Genomic DNA, 16,228 nt, shown 5'->3' with positions numbered 1-16,228 from the left:
TCCTGACAATGGTAGCATAATCTTGTCTTTTCTTCATTTAGGGTCTGCGGTTCTTGCATTTTCCATATCTGCTGACATTACAGCTGAAGAGATTTGACTTCGATTATACCACTATGCACAGAATTAAACTCAATGATCGTATGACTTTTCCTGAGGAGTTAGACATGAGTGTCTTCATTGATGTTGAAGATGAGGTAAAGTGTTTGGTTTCAGAGACAAGTCTTTAACTTTCTTGAAGTTTCTCATTAAGAAACTGAAAATGTCTGTCTAATAAACCCATTTTAACAACATTATTTATCTAAATATTCTTTAGCCATGCAATGTTTTAATTTGAAGTTTTTAAATCTGTCCACGTGGATTTTTGTTATATTGAAAAGGAAGTATGTTCTCTAATCACTATAGGGTTTCTATGCTTCCATAAAGAAGCTGTTTCTGATTTCTTGTATCTTCACAGGAGTGATTTAAAAGCACAAGTCTCAGGGCTTCTACATATCCTGCAAATCCAGAATGAAACATATTTCTTAAACTTGTGTCTGAATCTGTTTTGGTCACAAGAGGTGATGTAAAGTTTTGACACTCTGAACACTGAAGTTAGTCCAGAAAACATTAATCACTAATTCCTTCCCTCTGACTCAGTGTTGTGTATACTGTAGAAATGAAATTTTTTAAATTTTATTTTTCACTTCAATTTTCTTCTGGCTTTTAACTCTTCTGATTTTGGCCACAATTCATGTTGTGCAATTACATTCACCAAGAAGTATTTAATGTGCCTTCTGCATTAAAGACTAAATTTATTCCTCTAATTCCATTCCGGAAAACATTATGTCACACTGCTAGCTTGTAGTGGTATAAGAGAAATACTGCATTGATACGCATATGGAGAGGCTTTTCTGGCTCTATACAAACCTTTGTTTTATGAAGTATGCCATTTAAGCAATTTGATGCCTCTCAAAGTGTTACGGGGGGTGGGGGGACGCTAAATGAGAATGAAGATTGATCTGGGAGAATAGAACTTGAGACAAAATTAACAACTGTCAGAAAATCAAAAGAATTATCCAGAGGAAAGAGGATCAGGTAAGAGGTGGATATACTGACGTGTACTAAATGAACTGCATTCATAGTGTTGTTGACATCATGCTTTTAAGCTAAGAGAACACTAATCAGTCTTACTGTAATACCTTGACTCTGTCCAATGAGTTGAAATGGAGAAAAATCTTTGACTGTGGATGAAAATATTTCCAGTCAAATCGGTTCTGATTAAGAGGGCCATGTTACAATAGGATTTATTATCTGATATTAGACTTCCAGGTATTTAATTGAATTAACTAGTAAATGGAATAGGCTAGTAACAGATAGAATTTTGCCAAGTATGAAAACAGGTAATTACCATTCAGTTGCATACAAGACCAGAAAATACTGAACTAAGAGGTGGACTGAAGACAGTTACTAGCAGAAACAAGTCCGTTCTCCATGCTGAATTGCAGAGGTCTCTAGGTTTTTGAGGAGTTTCATTGTTTTGCAGATTGGAATTTTTTCATTTCACAAACGTATTGTTATTTCTTGTTCCATGTAACTTTAAAAGTTGTATAATGTTAGTATGTATGTCTTCTTTTTAAGAAGTCTCCTCAGACTGAGAGTTGCACTGATAGTGGAGCTGAAAATGAAGGCAGTTGTCACAGTGATCAGATGAGCAATGATTTTTCAAATGATGATGGAGTTGATGAAGGAATCTGCCTTGAAAGCAATAGTGCAGCAGAAAGAATTTCTAAAGCTGGCAGTGAAAAGGTATGTTTAAAAAAATGCTTTACTGAGTCTGATTGGGATGGAGTTAATTTTCTTCATGGCAGCCTGTGTGGTGCTCTGTTTTGGATTTGTGACTAAAACAGCGTTGACAGCACACCAGTGTGTTAACTCTCTGTTTCTCATTCTGCCCCTGTAATGAGTAGGGCTAGGGGTGGGCAAGAGGATGGAAGGGGAACATAGCTGGGATGGCTGACCTGAATTGACCGGAGGGATATTCCATGCCATGTTCCCTGCTGTGTAATGTCATGTTCAGCAGTAAAAACTGGGGGCTTTCCGAAGTAGCTGTTGCTCAGAGACTGGCTGGGCATTGGTCTGCTGGTGGGAGGTGGTGAGTAATGCCTTTGCATCGTTGCATCATTTTTTTTTTTCCTATTTCCTTCGCTTATTAAACTGTCATTATCTCCAACCACAAGTTTTCTCACTTTTGCTCTTCTGATTCTCTCCACCATCCCAGTCAAGGGGAGGAGTGAGTAACTGACTGGGTGGGTGCTTAGTTGCTGGCCAGGGTCAACCCACCACAAATGTAAATGATAAAAATATAATTAATTCTGATATTGGGGGTGGGGTGAGGGGGTGGGAGTGTGTGTTTTTATTCAAATTCCAAAAATTGACACTACAGCAGAGGAAAGCATGCAACTGATTTGGAGGTCACCTGAGAATAAAGGTCTTCCCAGCTTATCAGACTGAGAATTCCCAGATAACTTGTTTTGGCAGTAGACCCTCGAATTGAAGACTGTTTTGTCTTGTGAGCAGTGTTTTTTCTTTGAGGCCAACTGTCAAAGGCCTACTAGCTTTGGCTGCAAAAGTGTCTTGCAGCTTAGTAGGAGAAGATTGGAAAGTTTTGATCAGTCTCTGCCATCCATTTCTTGTCCTTATAAAAGCAGTCATTTAGATGAGGCCTTGGGTCTAAGTGTTAAATATTCATTCAGTCATCTTGAGTTAATATAAAGGAATTGAGCAGCAAATTGGTCTAGAATAGCAGTCATCCTTCTGTGGGACATAAAGATTAGCAGAGATCTTCAAGAAACCTGATTGAGTTTTCTTGCCAATACAAAATTAATCAAAAATCCTGAGTTTTATGGTAATGTCTACAGTATGTACTTAATGTCTTGTTATTCAGTGAGCTCATCTGAAATTTGGCCAATGGTTTTTATTCAGACTTGTTAGGAAGCTGTTTGGCTGTAACTGTTACTTTCATAACTATTTAATGGCTGTCTTGCGTTTTAATCTGCACATCTGTCCCTGTTTAAATTTACCTTAAACGATTTGAGAGGTTTTTTTGATAAATGTTCTGAATACTGTCAATCTTAGCTGGAAAAAAAGAAAGAAATTAATAGATAGTCACTTGACTGGAACAGGGACAAAGTATTGTAATGTATCTGTAATGCAAATATCATGTCCTAGTATTGACAGTACCTTTGGCCAGTTAATTCATACTACTTGTTCTCAAGGCAAACTAGTTGTCAAGCCATGTTGTTAGCTTTTTGGTTTGGATATCTTAATAATGGATGCAGTCTATGCTAAGAATTTACAGAGCATTTCCTCTATATAAACTAAAAATATTTTATTCTTGTAACACTTGTGTGAGTCAGTATTGTTCAGTTTTATTTTTAATGTATACACAACACTGAAGGTATGTCCTTAGTACCCTTTATTTCCATCCTTTTATCTATGAAAAGAAAGGTTTATGACAGCAAACTCCGAGTGGTGTAATAAATTAATGCAGAGTGCTGATAAGCATTGAATGGTGTGTTGCTGGTTTGCGGTATACATTAAGGCGCAAAAAGCAATCTTCAAGAATGCAGAGAAGGGTGATAGCAAATAAGACTAAACTTTGTAGCTACAGGCAAGTTGGTCATTACTTTTGTTTTTTGTGTGGAGATATGTTTAATACCTATCTAGCTAAGAATTCACAAATTCAGAGGTTGTACAGAAAAGAAGTAACAGTAATGCATTAAGCCAGTTCAAAAATGTTTCCATGTTTTGGGTTTTTTTTCTTAAGTCATTTGGTCTTTTCTCTCTCTCTTCCCACCAGCAAAAGGGGAAATTCTCTTTACTTCCATTGTTACATACTCTTGTATAATGTTTAGCGTATCAGAGTTCTGATTTTGTTCAGTGTCTATTGCATTAATGTGTTTCTGTTACACAGACCTGTTTTGTAACATATAACTATTTATATATTTGGGTTCGTTTAATTGTTTTAAAACTTTCTAAAATGATAATTTGGTTACCTTTTCTTTACTTAATATATATCACACCTTTTTCTTCTCTCCCCAGAGTTCTTTACTGTATGAGCTCTTTTCTGTTATGGTTCATTCTGGAAGTGCTGCTGGTGGCCATTATTATGCCTGTATAAAATCTTTTAGTGATGACCAGTGGTACAGCTTTAATGATCAGCATGTTAGCAAGGTAAAAATAGTATTTTTAGTTATCTTGTGTACTCATAGATGAACCAATAAGTTCCTATTTTATATGTGATTTTTCACTTACATATAGTGAATCTGGTTTTATGTGCAGGTATTTCAAGCATTTACTTCGTTTCATCTTCTCATCCTAATGTCCTGCCGTATACATATGTTTCACTCATTAGCTTAACTGATTTCTAGGGGTTTTCTTATTTATGTATGGGCTTTTGTGTGTTGGGGGGGAGGAGTGATTCTTCTTGATGGTGAAGGGGGATGGTTCATAAAGAGGCCTTTATTCGTGTACAGACCAGGCTGAATTTAGAATTTTGCCTTTTATACATGTGAAGAGTACTTCTTACTTAGAGAAGTGTATTTGTAGACATATTACAACCCAGATTGTGCTGTTAAACCTGTCCTGCTGATGCATTTCAGGTGTTACATGTATCCAGAAACATTAGTACAATCAAGAACCTGGATATTGTTTTTCTAACAGGTTCCTGCTTTAAAAAAAAAAAGTTTACATTCGTTGTAAAATGAAGAGGCAGATCACTTGGAAACAGGTTTTTTTGCAGTCAGCAAATAAGCAGAAATATTTTTAAAAATTAGAATGATTAATATTGTGTGTTAATTATGTAATGCCATTTTCCTAATGAGAATAAATGCGTCTTGATTAGTGCCAGTTTCTCAAATAATCATTAAGTTGGTTTTCTGTTAGATAACTCAGGAAGATATTAAGAAAACATATGGTGGATCTTCTGGAAGCAGAGGCTATTATTCCAGTGCTTTTGCTAGGTTAGTAGTACTGTAATATTACTTTTCTTTCTGGTGGTGGTTTAGCGTAATCAAATGAATGGCCAAGATGCATGTGCTTAACATGTTAGCTTAAAATTAATAGTAGATGCTTCAAATAATTGTAAGAACTATCCTGATGGCTGTTTCAGATCATTGAAATAATGTCATATTTATTTTTGAAAATCATTTTTGGTTAGTGTATTGCTAAGATATACATGACATAACTCCTTACTGGGGAAAAAACCAAAACAACTTTTGAAGTCAATATTGTCCTCCTATCTGATAAATTCAGATAACTATTCTTTTCTCCACCAGCTCCACAAACGCATACATGCTGATATATAGACTGAAGGATCCAACGAGAAATGCAAGTAAGTATGCTTTGGAGTTCTTAAATAGTAAGATTCTGTTGTGGAATAAGGAGATGTTTTACATGTGATGAGTACCGATTTTTGTGAGGGATGGTAGTATTGGTATTTTTAGGGTAAGCTAAAGTAACTTTCATAAAGGAAGCCTTTCATAGCTTTTCATTACTCTTCTTATAGTAAACCTTTATGGATCATTAGGAGGTTGTCACAAAATAAATTGTGTAATTTTTTGGTATTTTGGATATCATGGAAATGAAAAACAGGTATACTGGGTGACACTGAATAAACTGTAATGTAATGCTATATAGTGTCATGATTGATAGAATAAAAAAATTTTCTTAAAAATAAGTATGTAAGAACTTCATAATGACAAAGTTTTACACTTTATAACCAGCCCTTATTGTTTGTGTTTCAGTTAGGAGGTGAGACAATATACTATAAGTTATATAGGCAGAAACAAATCTTGGATTTCACGGTCTTTTATTCCCCTCATCTCTGATTTAGTTCACCGAGGCTTAGAGGATGCCTGGCCCTATGTAATACCTGACAGGTTGATTAATCTTTGAAATATGATACAGTGGAAAATGAAGATTCTATTTTAATTCAAAACAGGAATGTCTGGTTGGAGGCTTCATTCAAGTATTGGCTAATTTCATAGGGTCTTAGACTGTTCATATTACTAATAACTGTAAACTTTCAGGATTTCTCGTTGTAGATTTTTTTTTTTTAATAATACTGTATTATTTCATAGAATCCTAGAATGGTTTGGGTTGGAAGGGACCTTAAAGATCATCTAGTTCCAACCCCCCTGCCATGGGCAGGAACACCTTCCACTAGATCAGGTTGCTCAAAGCCCCATCTCACCTGGCCTTGAACACTTCCAGGGATGGGGCATCCACAACCTCTCTGAGCAACCTGTTCCAGTGCCTCACCACCCTCATTGTGAAGAATTTCTTCCTTACATCTAATCTAAATCTACCGTCTTTCAGTTCAAATCGATTACACCTTGTCCTATCGCTACATGCCCTTGCAGAAAGTCCCTCTCCGGCTTTCTTGTAGGCCCCCTTTAGGTACTGGAAGGCTGCTATAAGGTGTCCCCAGAGCCTTCTCTTCTCCAGGCTGAAACACGTAACGTTTCTCATTTAAAATCTGAGCGCACCTAAATGATGCAGTAGTAAATGAAAGTTTGATAGAACTTTTTTTAACTAATATCAGAATAGAAGGAAGCATGTTAGTTTGCTATTTTCCCCTTTTTGTTAATCCCTTGTTAGAAGCACAGCTGTAGAAAGGAAACCAGAAGAGCAGTGGCTAGCCACACTTTCTCTCATCAGCAGTGTGCCTGGAAGAACCAAGTATTTTGTTAATATTCTAACTGGTTGAATCTAGCCAAAGATTAATTTGCTTACAGTATCAAAGCTGTATTTATTTTTTTCTTAAAGGAAAAATTCAGCAGTCTGCCCTTATAAAGGGAAATTTGTCGGTTTGTAGCCTGGTTGAAGTTAGGCTGATAAATAGTGTAGACTGTTCGAAGTTTTCGGGGTGTATATAGTTCAATTGCCAGAACTTTAATGCACTGAAGTGCAGAAGAAGATCTAGTCAGTGAATAATTTTTCCTAATAGCTTGAGCAGATGAGAAGCCACATAAACTTTCAAAGGCAGGTAAAAAACCTCTAATACCTCTGCATTCCTCCTTTTTTTTTTTTTTCTTTTTCATTAAGTGCTCAAGAGGTTGGGTGTCCGAAAGAATAGATTCAAGCTCTCAAGAATCTTAAAATCATCCTTTTTTAGGGAGAGTATTTTGATAGCTGGATTTATTTTATTCTTAATTGGTAAACTGAAATTACATATTACTTAATAGAATAGAATCTCACAACTGAAACCTTTGGCACCTCGCATTGTGTAGCTCCTTTTGGGGCATACTCATTCTTTTTGAAGAGCATACAAGCATAGAAAAGACTTGTATACTTGAGAGAGTTTGTAACACACTAGCTTGTAACGTGTCCAGTAGAGGAGGGAATTGAAGATCTTTGAAAATAACATTTATCTTATTCTGCTGCTGTAAATATTTTAGGAGGGAGATGAATAGTTGTCTGCTTCCTTAACTGCTTCTTATGAGGTAAAATTTTGAATTCCACATGAGAAACTGAGAATGACTGTTCCTAAGAATAAGAAAAGAAATTAGCAGTGCAAGTGTCGTGGTTTAACTCTAGCCGGCAACTAAGCACCACACAGCCGCTCGCTCACTCCCCCCACCCAGTGGGATGGGGGAGAGAATCAAAAGAAAAAAAAACCCAAACCTCGTGGGTTGAGATAAAGACAGTTTAATAGGACAGAAAGGAAGAAAAATAATGATGATGATAATAATAATAAAATTACAATAATAATACTAAAAGAATTAGAATATACAAAGCAAGCAATGCACAATGCAATTGCTTACCACTTGCTGACCGATGCCCAGTGAGTTCCCAAGCAGCGATCCACCCCTCCCAGCCAACTCTCCCCAGTTGATATACTGGCCATGATGTCATATGGTGTGGAATATTCCTTTGGCCATTTTGGGTCAGCTGCCCTGGCTGTGTCCCCTCCCAACTGCTTGTGCCCCTCCAACGTTCTTGCTGGCAGGGCATGAGAAGCTGAAAAATCCTTGACTTAGTATAAACACTACTTAGCAACAACTAAAAACATCAGTGTGTTATCAACATTATTTTCCTACTAAATCCAAAACATAACACTATACCAGCTACTAGAATGAAAATTATCCCAGCTGAAGCCAGGACAGCAAGGATGAGTAAAACAAGCTTTAATGTTTTTTAGAATACAAACTAAAAACCTCTAAGCTTATACTAAATTTTATTTTTAAAAATCCTAAAATTAATAAAAGTAGACTTGCAACTACTTCTACATCAGTATGTTCTAAAAAGTGTTTTATGATACTTGGAGCAAATTTGTCATATTATTTCAACATCCTAATAAACACAAACCACATTTATTTTTAGCAGCAATCTATTTCATCATACATAGAGTACTTTCAGATGTTATTTTCTACTTTTCTAGTTTTTTCTACTATTTTCTTTTACTTTTCTATTTTCTCCATAAAGTTGAACAATGGTATTTTCTTTGAGGAGAAAGGGAGGAGAAAAACTAAGTATCTCACAAAATCAATTTTGCTGGCTTCTCTTTGTTTCTGAGAATTCATGATACAGGGGACAGTGCAGTTATAAAAATATATCACTTCAGATACTGTTACTTTAAAATCAGGTAGATGCTTTATATAGTTTTGAAGTGGATTCAACACAAGAAGGATACTGTCAAAACAGCCTTTTATCAACAGATTGATATAGTAAGTCTTCAGAGCAACAAAAAATAATATTTCAATATTTGAATCATTGAAGCAATATTATTAATTCTGAACAAGAAGTGATTGTAATAAACATAATAAACAGCAGCCATAAACAGAGTCTGGGTCAAGAGCTGTCTTTGGAAGTAGATTTTCCTGTAAGTGCTATGATTGTTAATTCCTCAACAAGCAAGTAAAAGAAACTGAATCTGCTATTTCAGATTTCTTGAACATGCCAAACCCGTTTTTGAATCTGAAAAATTATTTGCCCAATTCCTTGCGATAGGAGTGGCACCAGGATTGGAAGACAGCTGTATTTGCAAAAGTTGATTTTTTTTTTAAACTTGATGAAGTATTGCATGTTCTGTTCTTGTTTCTCTGTATGAAACAAAATCTCATGAAGTACACTAATCTGTATTAAGTGCAATATTTATTTTTATCATGATATAGATGATACCTTGTGACTTTTATTATCAGCTAATTCACTTTCTAGAACAGAATTTACCTTTATTGTAAAAACAGACTGAAGTGCAGTCATCAGTCTTAGTGTATTTCTTTACAACAGCAAAGCTTCCCTTACTGATACTGGAATATTAATCTTGTGCTAATAGCATTTTTTTGTGTTGCTGATGTATAATTAGGGGGAATAAAAGGCTGACTTTGGTTTCATTTAAATCATGAAAAAGAGAACAGGACATAGTATAGTGGGAAATTTGGGTGGAGAAGAGAGAGGAAAGAAGACAAGAAAGATAACTATTAAATATACCCATAATTCCTAAGTTGTTGCCCTCTGGAAAAAATTATTTTTTAAAACTATTGCTTTGTTTTTACTGGCAGAGTTTCTTGAGGCACATGAGTATCCAGAGCATATTAAACAGTTGGTACAGAAAGAGAGAGAATTGGAAGAACAAGAAAAGAGGCAACGTGAAATTGAGCGCAACACTTGCAAGGTTAGAATTTGTGCTGAATAAAGTAACAATACATTTCTAGCAAGAAATGTTTCTACACTAAATAGTAATTTTTTACTATAATACAAGGACTCTTTTGTGATAAATGTATTATAACTCTTTAAAATGAATTGTACACCTATTGGAAGCCTGCACACAGTGGAGGCATCTGTTAGAGGTATTCACCAGAGATTTTTTGTTGAGTTCATGTCTTCCATGTGAATTTGAATTGGTATTAAAACCAAAACAAAACTATAGTTAATCTGACATCAATTGATTTCAGCAAAATGAATTCCAAGGAGTATGTAATGCTGTATGTTAGGTGTTTCGTACTGTTAAATCTTTTCATATGCCCTTTGCTTTGTGAAATGATGTTTCTTAAACTAATTTAAAATAATTATTTGGCAGAAAGAGCAGAATCTTTTTCCAACCATAGATTCAATAGTAACAAACAAAATATGACATCTATGACTTACAACCATGACAGTCAGCTGGTCTACCTATGAATCAAGTGATTGTTTTATTAGAAGGTTCTCTATGGTTGTGAAATATGTAACTCTGTATCTGAAAAAGGAATTTCACATTCATTGTTCCTACGTGCGTTTTGTTTTGGATTTGCACGCTGCCTACAGTTTAAAGATGTTCTGGTTATAGACGTTGTACCCTAGCTTGCAAAAAGATATAGATACACATGTATACACACTAGTGCTATCTACTGTGCCTTTGACGTTTTCTATCTGCAGTTGTGTAACCAGCTGAAAGGAAACTGTCCTATAGCTGAAGTAGAGGTAAAGATGTATTTTATATTAGATTGCTTGAATATAGGGTTGTAAATTTAAATGTACTCTAATATGAAAGGTGTTTGGAAATGCCTTCATGATCGTTTTTCTTCCTTTTGTATTTCATAGATTAAATTGTTCTGCATGCATCCTACAAAACAAATAATGATGGAGAACAAATTAGAGGTTCATAAGGACAGGACACTGAAGGAAGCTGTGGAAATAGCTTACAAGGTCTGCTGTGCATAACAGAATAGTTTAATTGTTAGATATAATTTTTTCTGCTGTTGTGTATCTTCAGTTTTTAAATTTCTAATGCTGTGGGAGTGTTTGTGGGGGGTTGGCTGTGGGGTTTTTTGTTGTGGGTTGTTTTTTGGGGGTTGTTTTGGGGTTTTTTTGTGGTAGGGTGGTTTTTTTTAAGAGGTGTTCTAGTTGGGGATTGTTGACTGAGTTTTCTGTTAGTAGCCATCAGATGATTTCTGATTGGAATGATATAGCCTGCCCTTTTAAAAGGCAGTATGATTCTCCATACCCTTATTTTAAAATCAGATAGTGAGACCTGCTGTTAGACTCACCATAGCCTCAGTAAGTTGAAAGAATTATGAATGCTTATATTTGTATTGCAGTGAAAATGTTGTATTAGATATGTAGTAAGAGAATTCTTTGAAGTAACTTCCTGCATAGCTAATACAATAACATCAGTGGGCACCAAAGCATCTGTTGATTGTTGCCTTCCTCAAACAGGTAGAAGTTGAAGACTTCTATTCTTGCTTACCTACTTGTACTCTTTGGTTCTTGCCATATATGTCTTTGGCTGGGAGAGTACCAGCAAGGCAGTTACAGATTTGGAATGTGTTAATATCTCCTTGAAATGCATGGAAGATAATTGGTGGATATGACTTCCTCAGGCCTCTGAGATGCCATTTGGTATAACTGATACACAATGTATTCCTCTCAATATACTTCCGGGACCTGACTTCATGTGCTTATATACATACTTCTCAAACTTTCCTCTTCTCTGCATTTTGATGCAGGCTTCCTTTTTGATTTTGAAAACATGTATATATATATTGTAAGTGTATGTATATAATATATATGATGTATGCGTGTGTTTTTTCTAAAACCAAATTGAAATTTGTGAATTCAAAGGATTCCTGGATGTACATGTACTGAGGTATTTCTAGCTTACAAGGGAAAAACTAAACTCACAAATAAACCATTATTAAATGTTTGGGGGGTTTTTGTGTGTGCATGATTTAGCTAATGGATTTAGAAGAGGCCGTTCCTTTGGATTGCTGTCGTCTTGTCAAATACGATGAGTTTCATGACTACTTGGAACGATCTTATGAAGGAGAAGAGGATACACCAATGGGTTTATTACTTGGAGGTGTCAAATCAACGTACATGTTTGACTTACTGTTGGAAACAAGAAAACCTGACCAGATTTTCCAGTGCTATAAACCTGGTGGTAAGACATGTAATTACATATAGACAAGGATAGACTAAAATCGTATGTTGCGTGATGACATGAAAATAAAACTTGTAAAACGTAGAACTTTGTTATAGTGTGTGAAAGAAGAAAAACTTTGTTGTACTAAATTTTACGAAGTCAGTACTCAGAACTATGTACTGTGCTGTGTTGCCAACTTCTTTCTAATTGAAGCAGTTGCAAGGTATACTAAAATTTGTCAAACTGTGGAACATTTTTGCCTCTGGCATTAAAATTGATCTGAAAATGAAATTCTGAAATTGGACTGCTTTTCAAATTAATTACTATTTGTATGTATTTAATGCAACCCCTTAATCAGTACATCAGACAAGCATATGTGTGTTTTCTTTGCCTGTTGAATTCTCTCTTATATATATGTGGCTTTGTTTTCTTTTTCCTCTTCCCTACAGAGGTCATGGTAAAGGTTCACGTAGTTGACCTAAAGACTGAATCTGTTGCTCCTCCAATAAGTGTACGAGCTTATTTAAATCAAACAGTTTCAGAATTTAAACAGCTAATTTCAAAGGTAATTTACAGTCATTAAGGACTTGTGTTACAGAGTTTTCATTCATTCTTACTGTGGAAATGTGTCATAATTTAAATATCCAAAATGAGAGCCTGCACCTTTTGCAGTTCATACTGTGTGTCATGTCTGGTAGGGTTAGGTTAGTTGTTACAGTGGAGCTTGTCTATCTGCCCAGTGCTGCTAAAAGCAGCAGTCTGCTTCTTGCTTCCATCCAGAGTCTGCCCTGGCTTTTGCACAAGCTTAGTCACTGTCTGGCCATATTGCTTACTAGCTTACCAGATAATAAGTTTTTTGGTGAAGCTGAAGAGTTGGGTTCATGTTCTTTTGGGTTAGTAACTTGAACCACCTCACTGAGTATCCAGTCCGTGGCAGAACTAGTGAACTGTTACCATATAACTGAATCCGACATGTAACTTCCCCCATTGGCTTCAGTAATTGAAATTTAACATCCAAAGCTGTCCACATTCTCCCTACAAACCCTCATCTTCATCGCAGCAGCCACTTGTTATTAAGATGCAGATTGATTTTTACATGGTCTTAAACCATGGGATGTTACTGCTTCCATTGAATTGGAAGATAGAAGTTTTAGTCAGTTCTGTGTAAAATAGTTCAGTGGTTGGTGTAACTTCATAATATTTGTTATGAAACATGATTTCAGTAATTTGAATTCAGTCTAATTAAGAAGTAAGTGAACAGTGTGCAAAACCTGATGCTCAAGAATATTTTTTTTATTTTCAGTTGGTTCATACCCTAAATAAGACTGATTCCTTATATTACTGGTCATTAACAATTTGCCAGTTCTCTGCAAAGCCAAGCCCTTTTAGTCAACTGACCTTTTGGAAAAACTAACATTTGCTACATATCAAAGGATGGAGGAAAGGAGCTGGGACTGAACAGGCTTGGGAGGTTTTCCCCCACGTTGTCTTTTGCAATTGATAAGTCAATAAACAAACCTTCTCCTTTCCCTATGAATAATCTCAAAAAATGAAATACTTGTTCGAGTATTTGAAATTACGTGTAATGTGCATGTTGCCTTACTGTCAATATCTTATTTTAGGCTACACACCTGCCTGCTGAAACCATGCGGGTAGTATTAGAACGTTGCTACAATGACTTGCGTCTTCTGAATGTTTCCAGCAAAACACTGAAAGCTGAAGGCTTTTTCAGAAGCAACAAGGTACATGCTCTGGTTTTTAAATTGTTCATTTCATGTATTTGTAGACTTCACCGTTGTGTTATATAAAAGGTATGGATATCTGTATAGAATTTATAATGGATAACTGTCACGTATTTCACTGTGTACTGTGTGGGTTTTTTAACTAGCAAATATTGTGCTGATGAATACTATAGGCTGTATGAAACCAAGTGTATATAACAAGGTAGAGCAGATTTAGAATCAGACATCTGGTTGGTACTGAGTGGTTCAAATGATGCTGAGGTTAACAACCTTACGATGAAGATTTTTAAAAGTCAACCCTTAGGGAACAAAGGTTGGCATATTACTGTGAAGCCTGCTTAATTTGTTTTCTAAAACTTCTGAACAGCTGTCTGCTCTCAGTATTAAAGTTCTTAAGAAACAAATGTCAAAACTAAGAGAAGTTTTTGGTGGGTTTTTGTCTTAAATTCAGTAATTTTTACTATGCAAATTCCCCCTAGCCAAATTTATATTGTTTTCCCAAAAAGACTTCTAATAAATGTTTCCAATAATAGTTATGTAATGCATTCAGACAAAGAGTAACTTAGTACTTAAATAACTTAAATAAACATCTGTAGCATTGCCCTTTTTACTACAGTAGTAATAGCACATCTTTTAGCACATTTTGCACATCCTCTGTCTCTGAAATTTAAGCTCAAGAACACACTATCCTCGATGAAGAAAGATTAGCGAAGGCTTTGATGGCTTATAGCTGACCAAAACAATGGCATTGACTTGTTATTCAGTTACTTCAAGCCCATTTGCATTCACGTTGTCACTACAACACAGTGGCCTTTGGCAAAGGGAAAAGAGAAATTTGTTCCCTTGTGTTCTAATTTGCACTATTGCTTACCCATGTCTACATTTAAAGATTCCTTATTTATGATGCTATACTGGAAAATAAAGAAAGACTGCCAGCTGTAGTTGTGGGTCTCATTACTACCATAACTAGTGTACAGGTGAAGGGTGCACATGAAGTGATATATAAATACACTTCTGAATATAAAAGTGTTCACTGTAGCTGGTCAGTCTGGTTACAGTTCACTCCAATCTTAACATGATTATGAAAATAAGGAAAAGTGAAATCATTATTAAACTACAGATTCCTTAGTCTATCTTTTTCTGAACATGTATTTTAATTTTAATTTTTTATAAAATGGAATGTTTCTTAGTGACATAATTTCTAATGTGTGCTCAGTTCTATCTGTTTGCTATTGTTGCTTTTACTTTTATTTAAAATAACACTACATGATAAAACACTTATTTTATGTTCAGGTATTTATTGAAAGCTCAGAGTCTTTAGATCGTCATGTGGCATATACAGATTCTCATTTATGGAAACTTTTGGATCGTCATGCAAATACAATCAGACTGTATGTTTCATTACCAGAGCAATCACCTGGATCTCAATTTAGACGAGCAGTTTATCAGAAGTCTAGTGGAGATTCAGGCAACTTGGATGAAGCCTGTGAAAGAGTAAAAGGACCTGTAGGTAATATGAAATCTGTAGAGGCAATTCTGGAAGAAAGCACTGAAAAGCTTAAAAGCTTGTCCTTGCAGCAGCAGCAGGAGGGGGATAATGGAGACAGCAGCAAAAGCACAGAAGCCAGTGATTTTGAAAACATTGAATCACCTTTAAATGAAATAGACTCTTCAGCATCAGCAGAAAACAGAGAACTTGAAAACCAAATTCAGATTTCCGATCCAGAAAATCTCCAGTCTGAGGAACGGTCAGATTCAGATGTAAATAACGACAGGAGTACAAGTTCAGTGGACAGTGATATCCTCAGCTCCAGTCATAGCAGTGATACTTTATGCAACGTGGACAATGCCCCACTTCCCTTGGCTAATGGACTTGATTCTCATAGTATCACAAGTAGTAGGCGATCAAAAGCAAATCAGGGGAAGAAAGAAACGTGGGACACAGCAGAAGAAGATTCTGGAACAGACAGTGAATACGATGAAAGTGGCAAGAGCAGAGGAGAAGCACAATATATGTACTTTAAGTCAGAACCCTACACTGCAGATGAAGGTTCGGGAGAAGGGCAAAAATGTATGTATTCTTTTTTAAGTGCCTTAAAATAAGCCAGCTTCTATTACTATTTAATTCGTACGCTGTGTTAACTATTGAAAAACTTGATTATATGTCAAGTTAAAGCTAATGAAAGTGCAAAGATGGGACATGGTGTTGCATTCAGCAAAAATCTAGCTTAATTTTGATCTTGTAATAAGTGATTACATATTTGAACAGTGTCTTGCTTTTTTGTTTTTAAGAAAATTAAAAGCTACCTCTATGATACATTCATTTCCTCACATTGAAAGTGTTTTCTGGAGAGCAAGCTGAGTTGTCTTCCAGTGAAAGGAAAACAGTTGCATCTGATGATGATGATTCACCTGTTTCAGAATGCAGTTATTTACTGTGGTTCACAGAGCAATAATTCTGTTAATATTTAGATTAACAAATCTGAAAACTCCTAGTCATTTGACTGTAAAGAAAATTCAAACATACTTGATATTGATCATTTAATTCAGTAGACTGTTGCTTTTCATTGACTGAAGTACAATAGGTACAACGAAGTGTATGGCT

The 16,228-nt window shown here is 35.6% G+C and overlaps 1 protein-coding gene across 7 annotated transcripts in view; it reads left to right on the top strand.

The window, feature by feature from the left end:
* Positions 1–16,228, top strand: part of USP47 (ubiquitin specific peptidase 47) — a 58,385-nt gene that overhangs the window by 31,582 nt on the left and 10,575 nt on the right. For 3 of the 7 annotated variants that reach the window (XM_050898358.1, XM_050898356.1, XM_050898359.1), the window contains exons 10-20: positions 42–194; positions 1,618–1,785; positions 4,081–4,212; positions 4,924–5,000; positions 5,316–5,371; positions 9,543–9,655; positions 10,561–10,665; positions 11,692–11,896; positions 12,331–12,446; positions 13,504–13,623; positions 14,917–15,694. In XM_050898358.1, the coding sequence (XP_050754315.1) occupies positions 42–194; positions 1,618–1,785; positions 4,081–4,212; positions 4,924–5,000; positions 5,316–5,371; positions 9,543–9,655; positions 10,561–10,665; positions 11,692–11,896; positions 12,331–12,446; positions 13,504–13,623; positions 14,917–15,694 (2,023 nt within the window). Of the gene's footprint in view, positions 1–41; positions 195–1,617; positions 1,786–4,080; positions 4,213–4,923; positions 5,001–5,315; positions 5,372–9,542; positions 9,656–10,560; positions 10,666–11,691; positions 11,900–12,330; positions 12,447–13,503; positions 13,624–14,916; positions 15,695–16,228 lie in introns of all 7 variants that reach the window. The other 4 variants (XM_050898354.1, XM_050898360.1, XM_050898353.1 and 1 more) reach the window with 2 other exon arrangements.

The sequence above is a fragment of the Gymnogyps californianus genome, chromosome 5 (assembly GCF_018139145.2).
Source record: "Gymnogyps californianus isolate 813 chromosome 5, ASM1813914v2, whole genome shotgun sequence".
NCBI classification, from domain to species: domain Eukaryota; kingdom Metazoa; phylum Chordata; class Aves; order Accipitriformes; family Cathartidae; genus Gymnogyps; species Gymnogyps californianus.
Note: the sequence above shows the minus strand (reverse complement) of the source record. Positions and strands in the feature narration are given on the sequence as shown.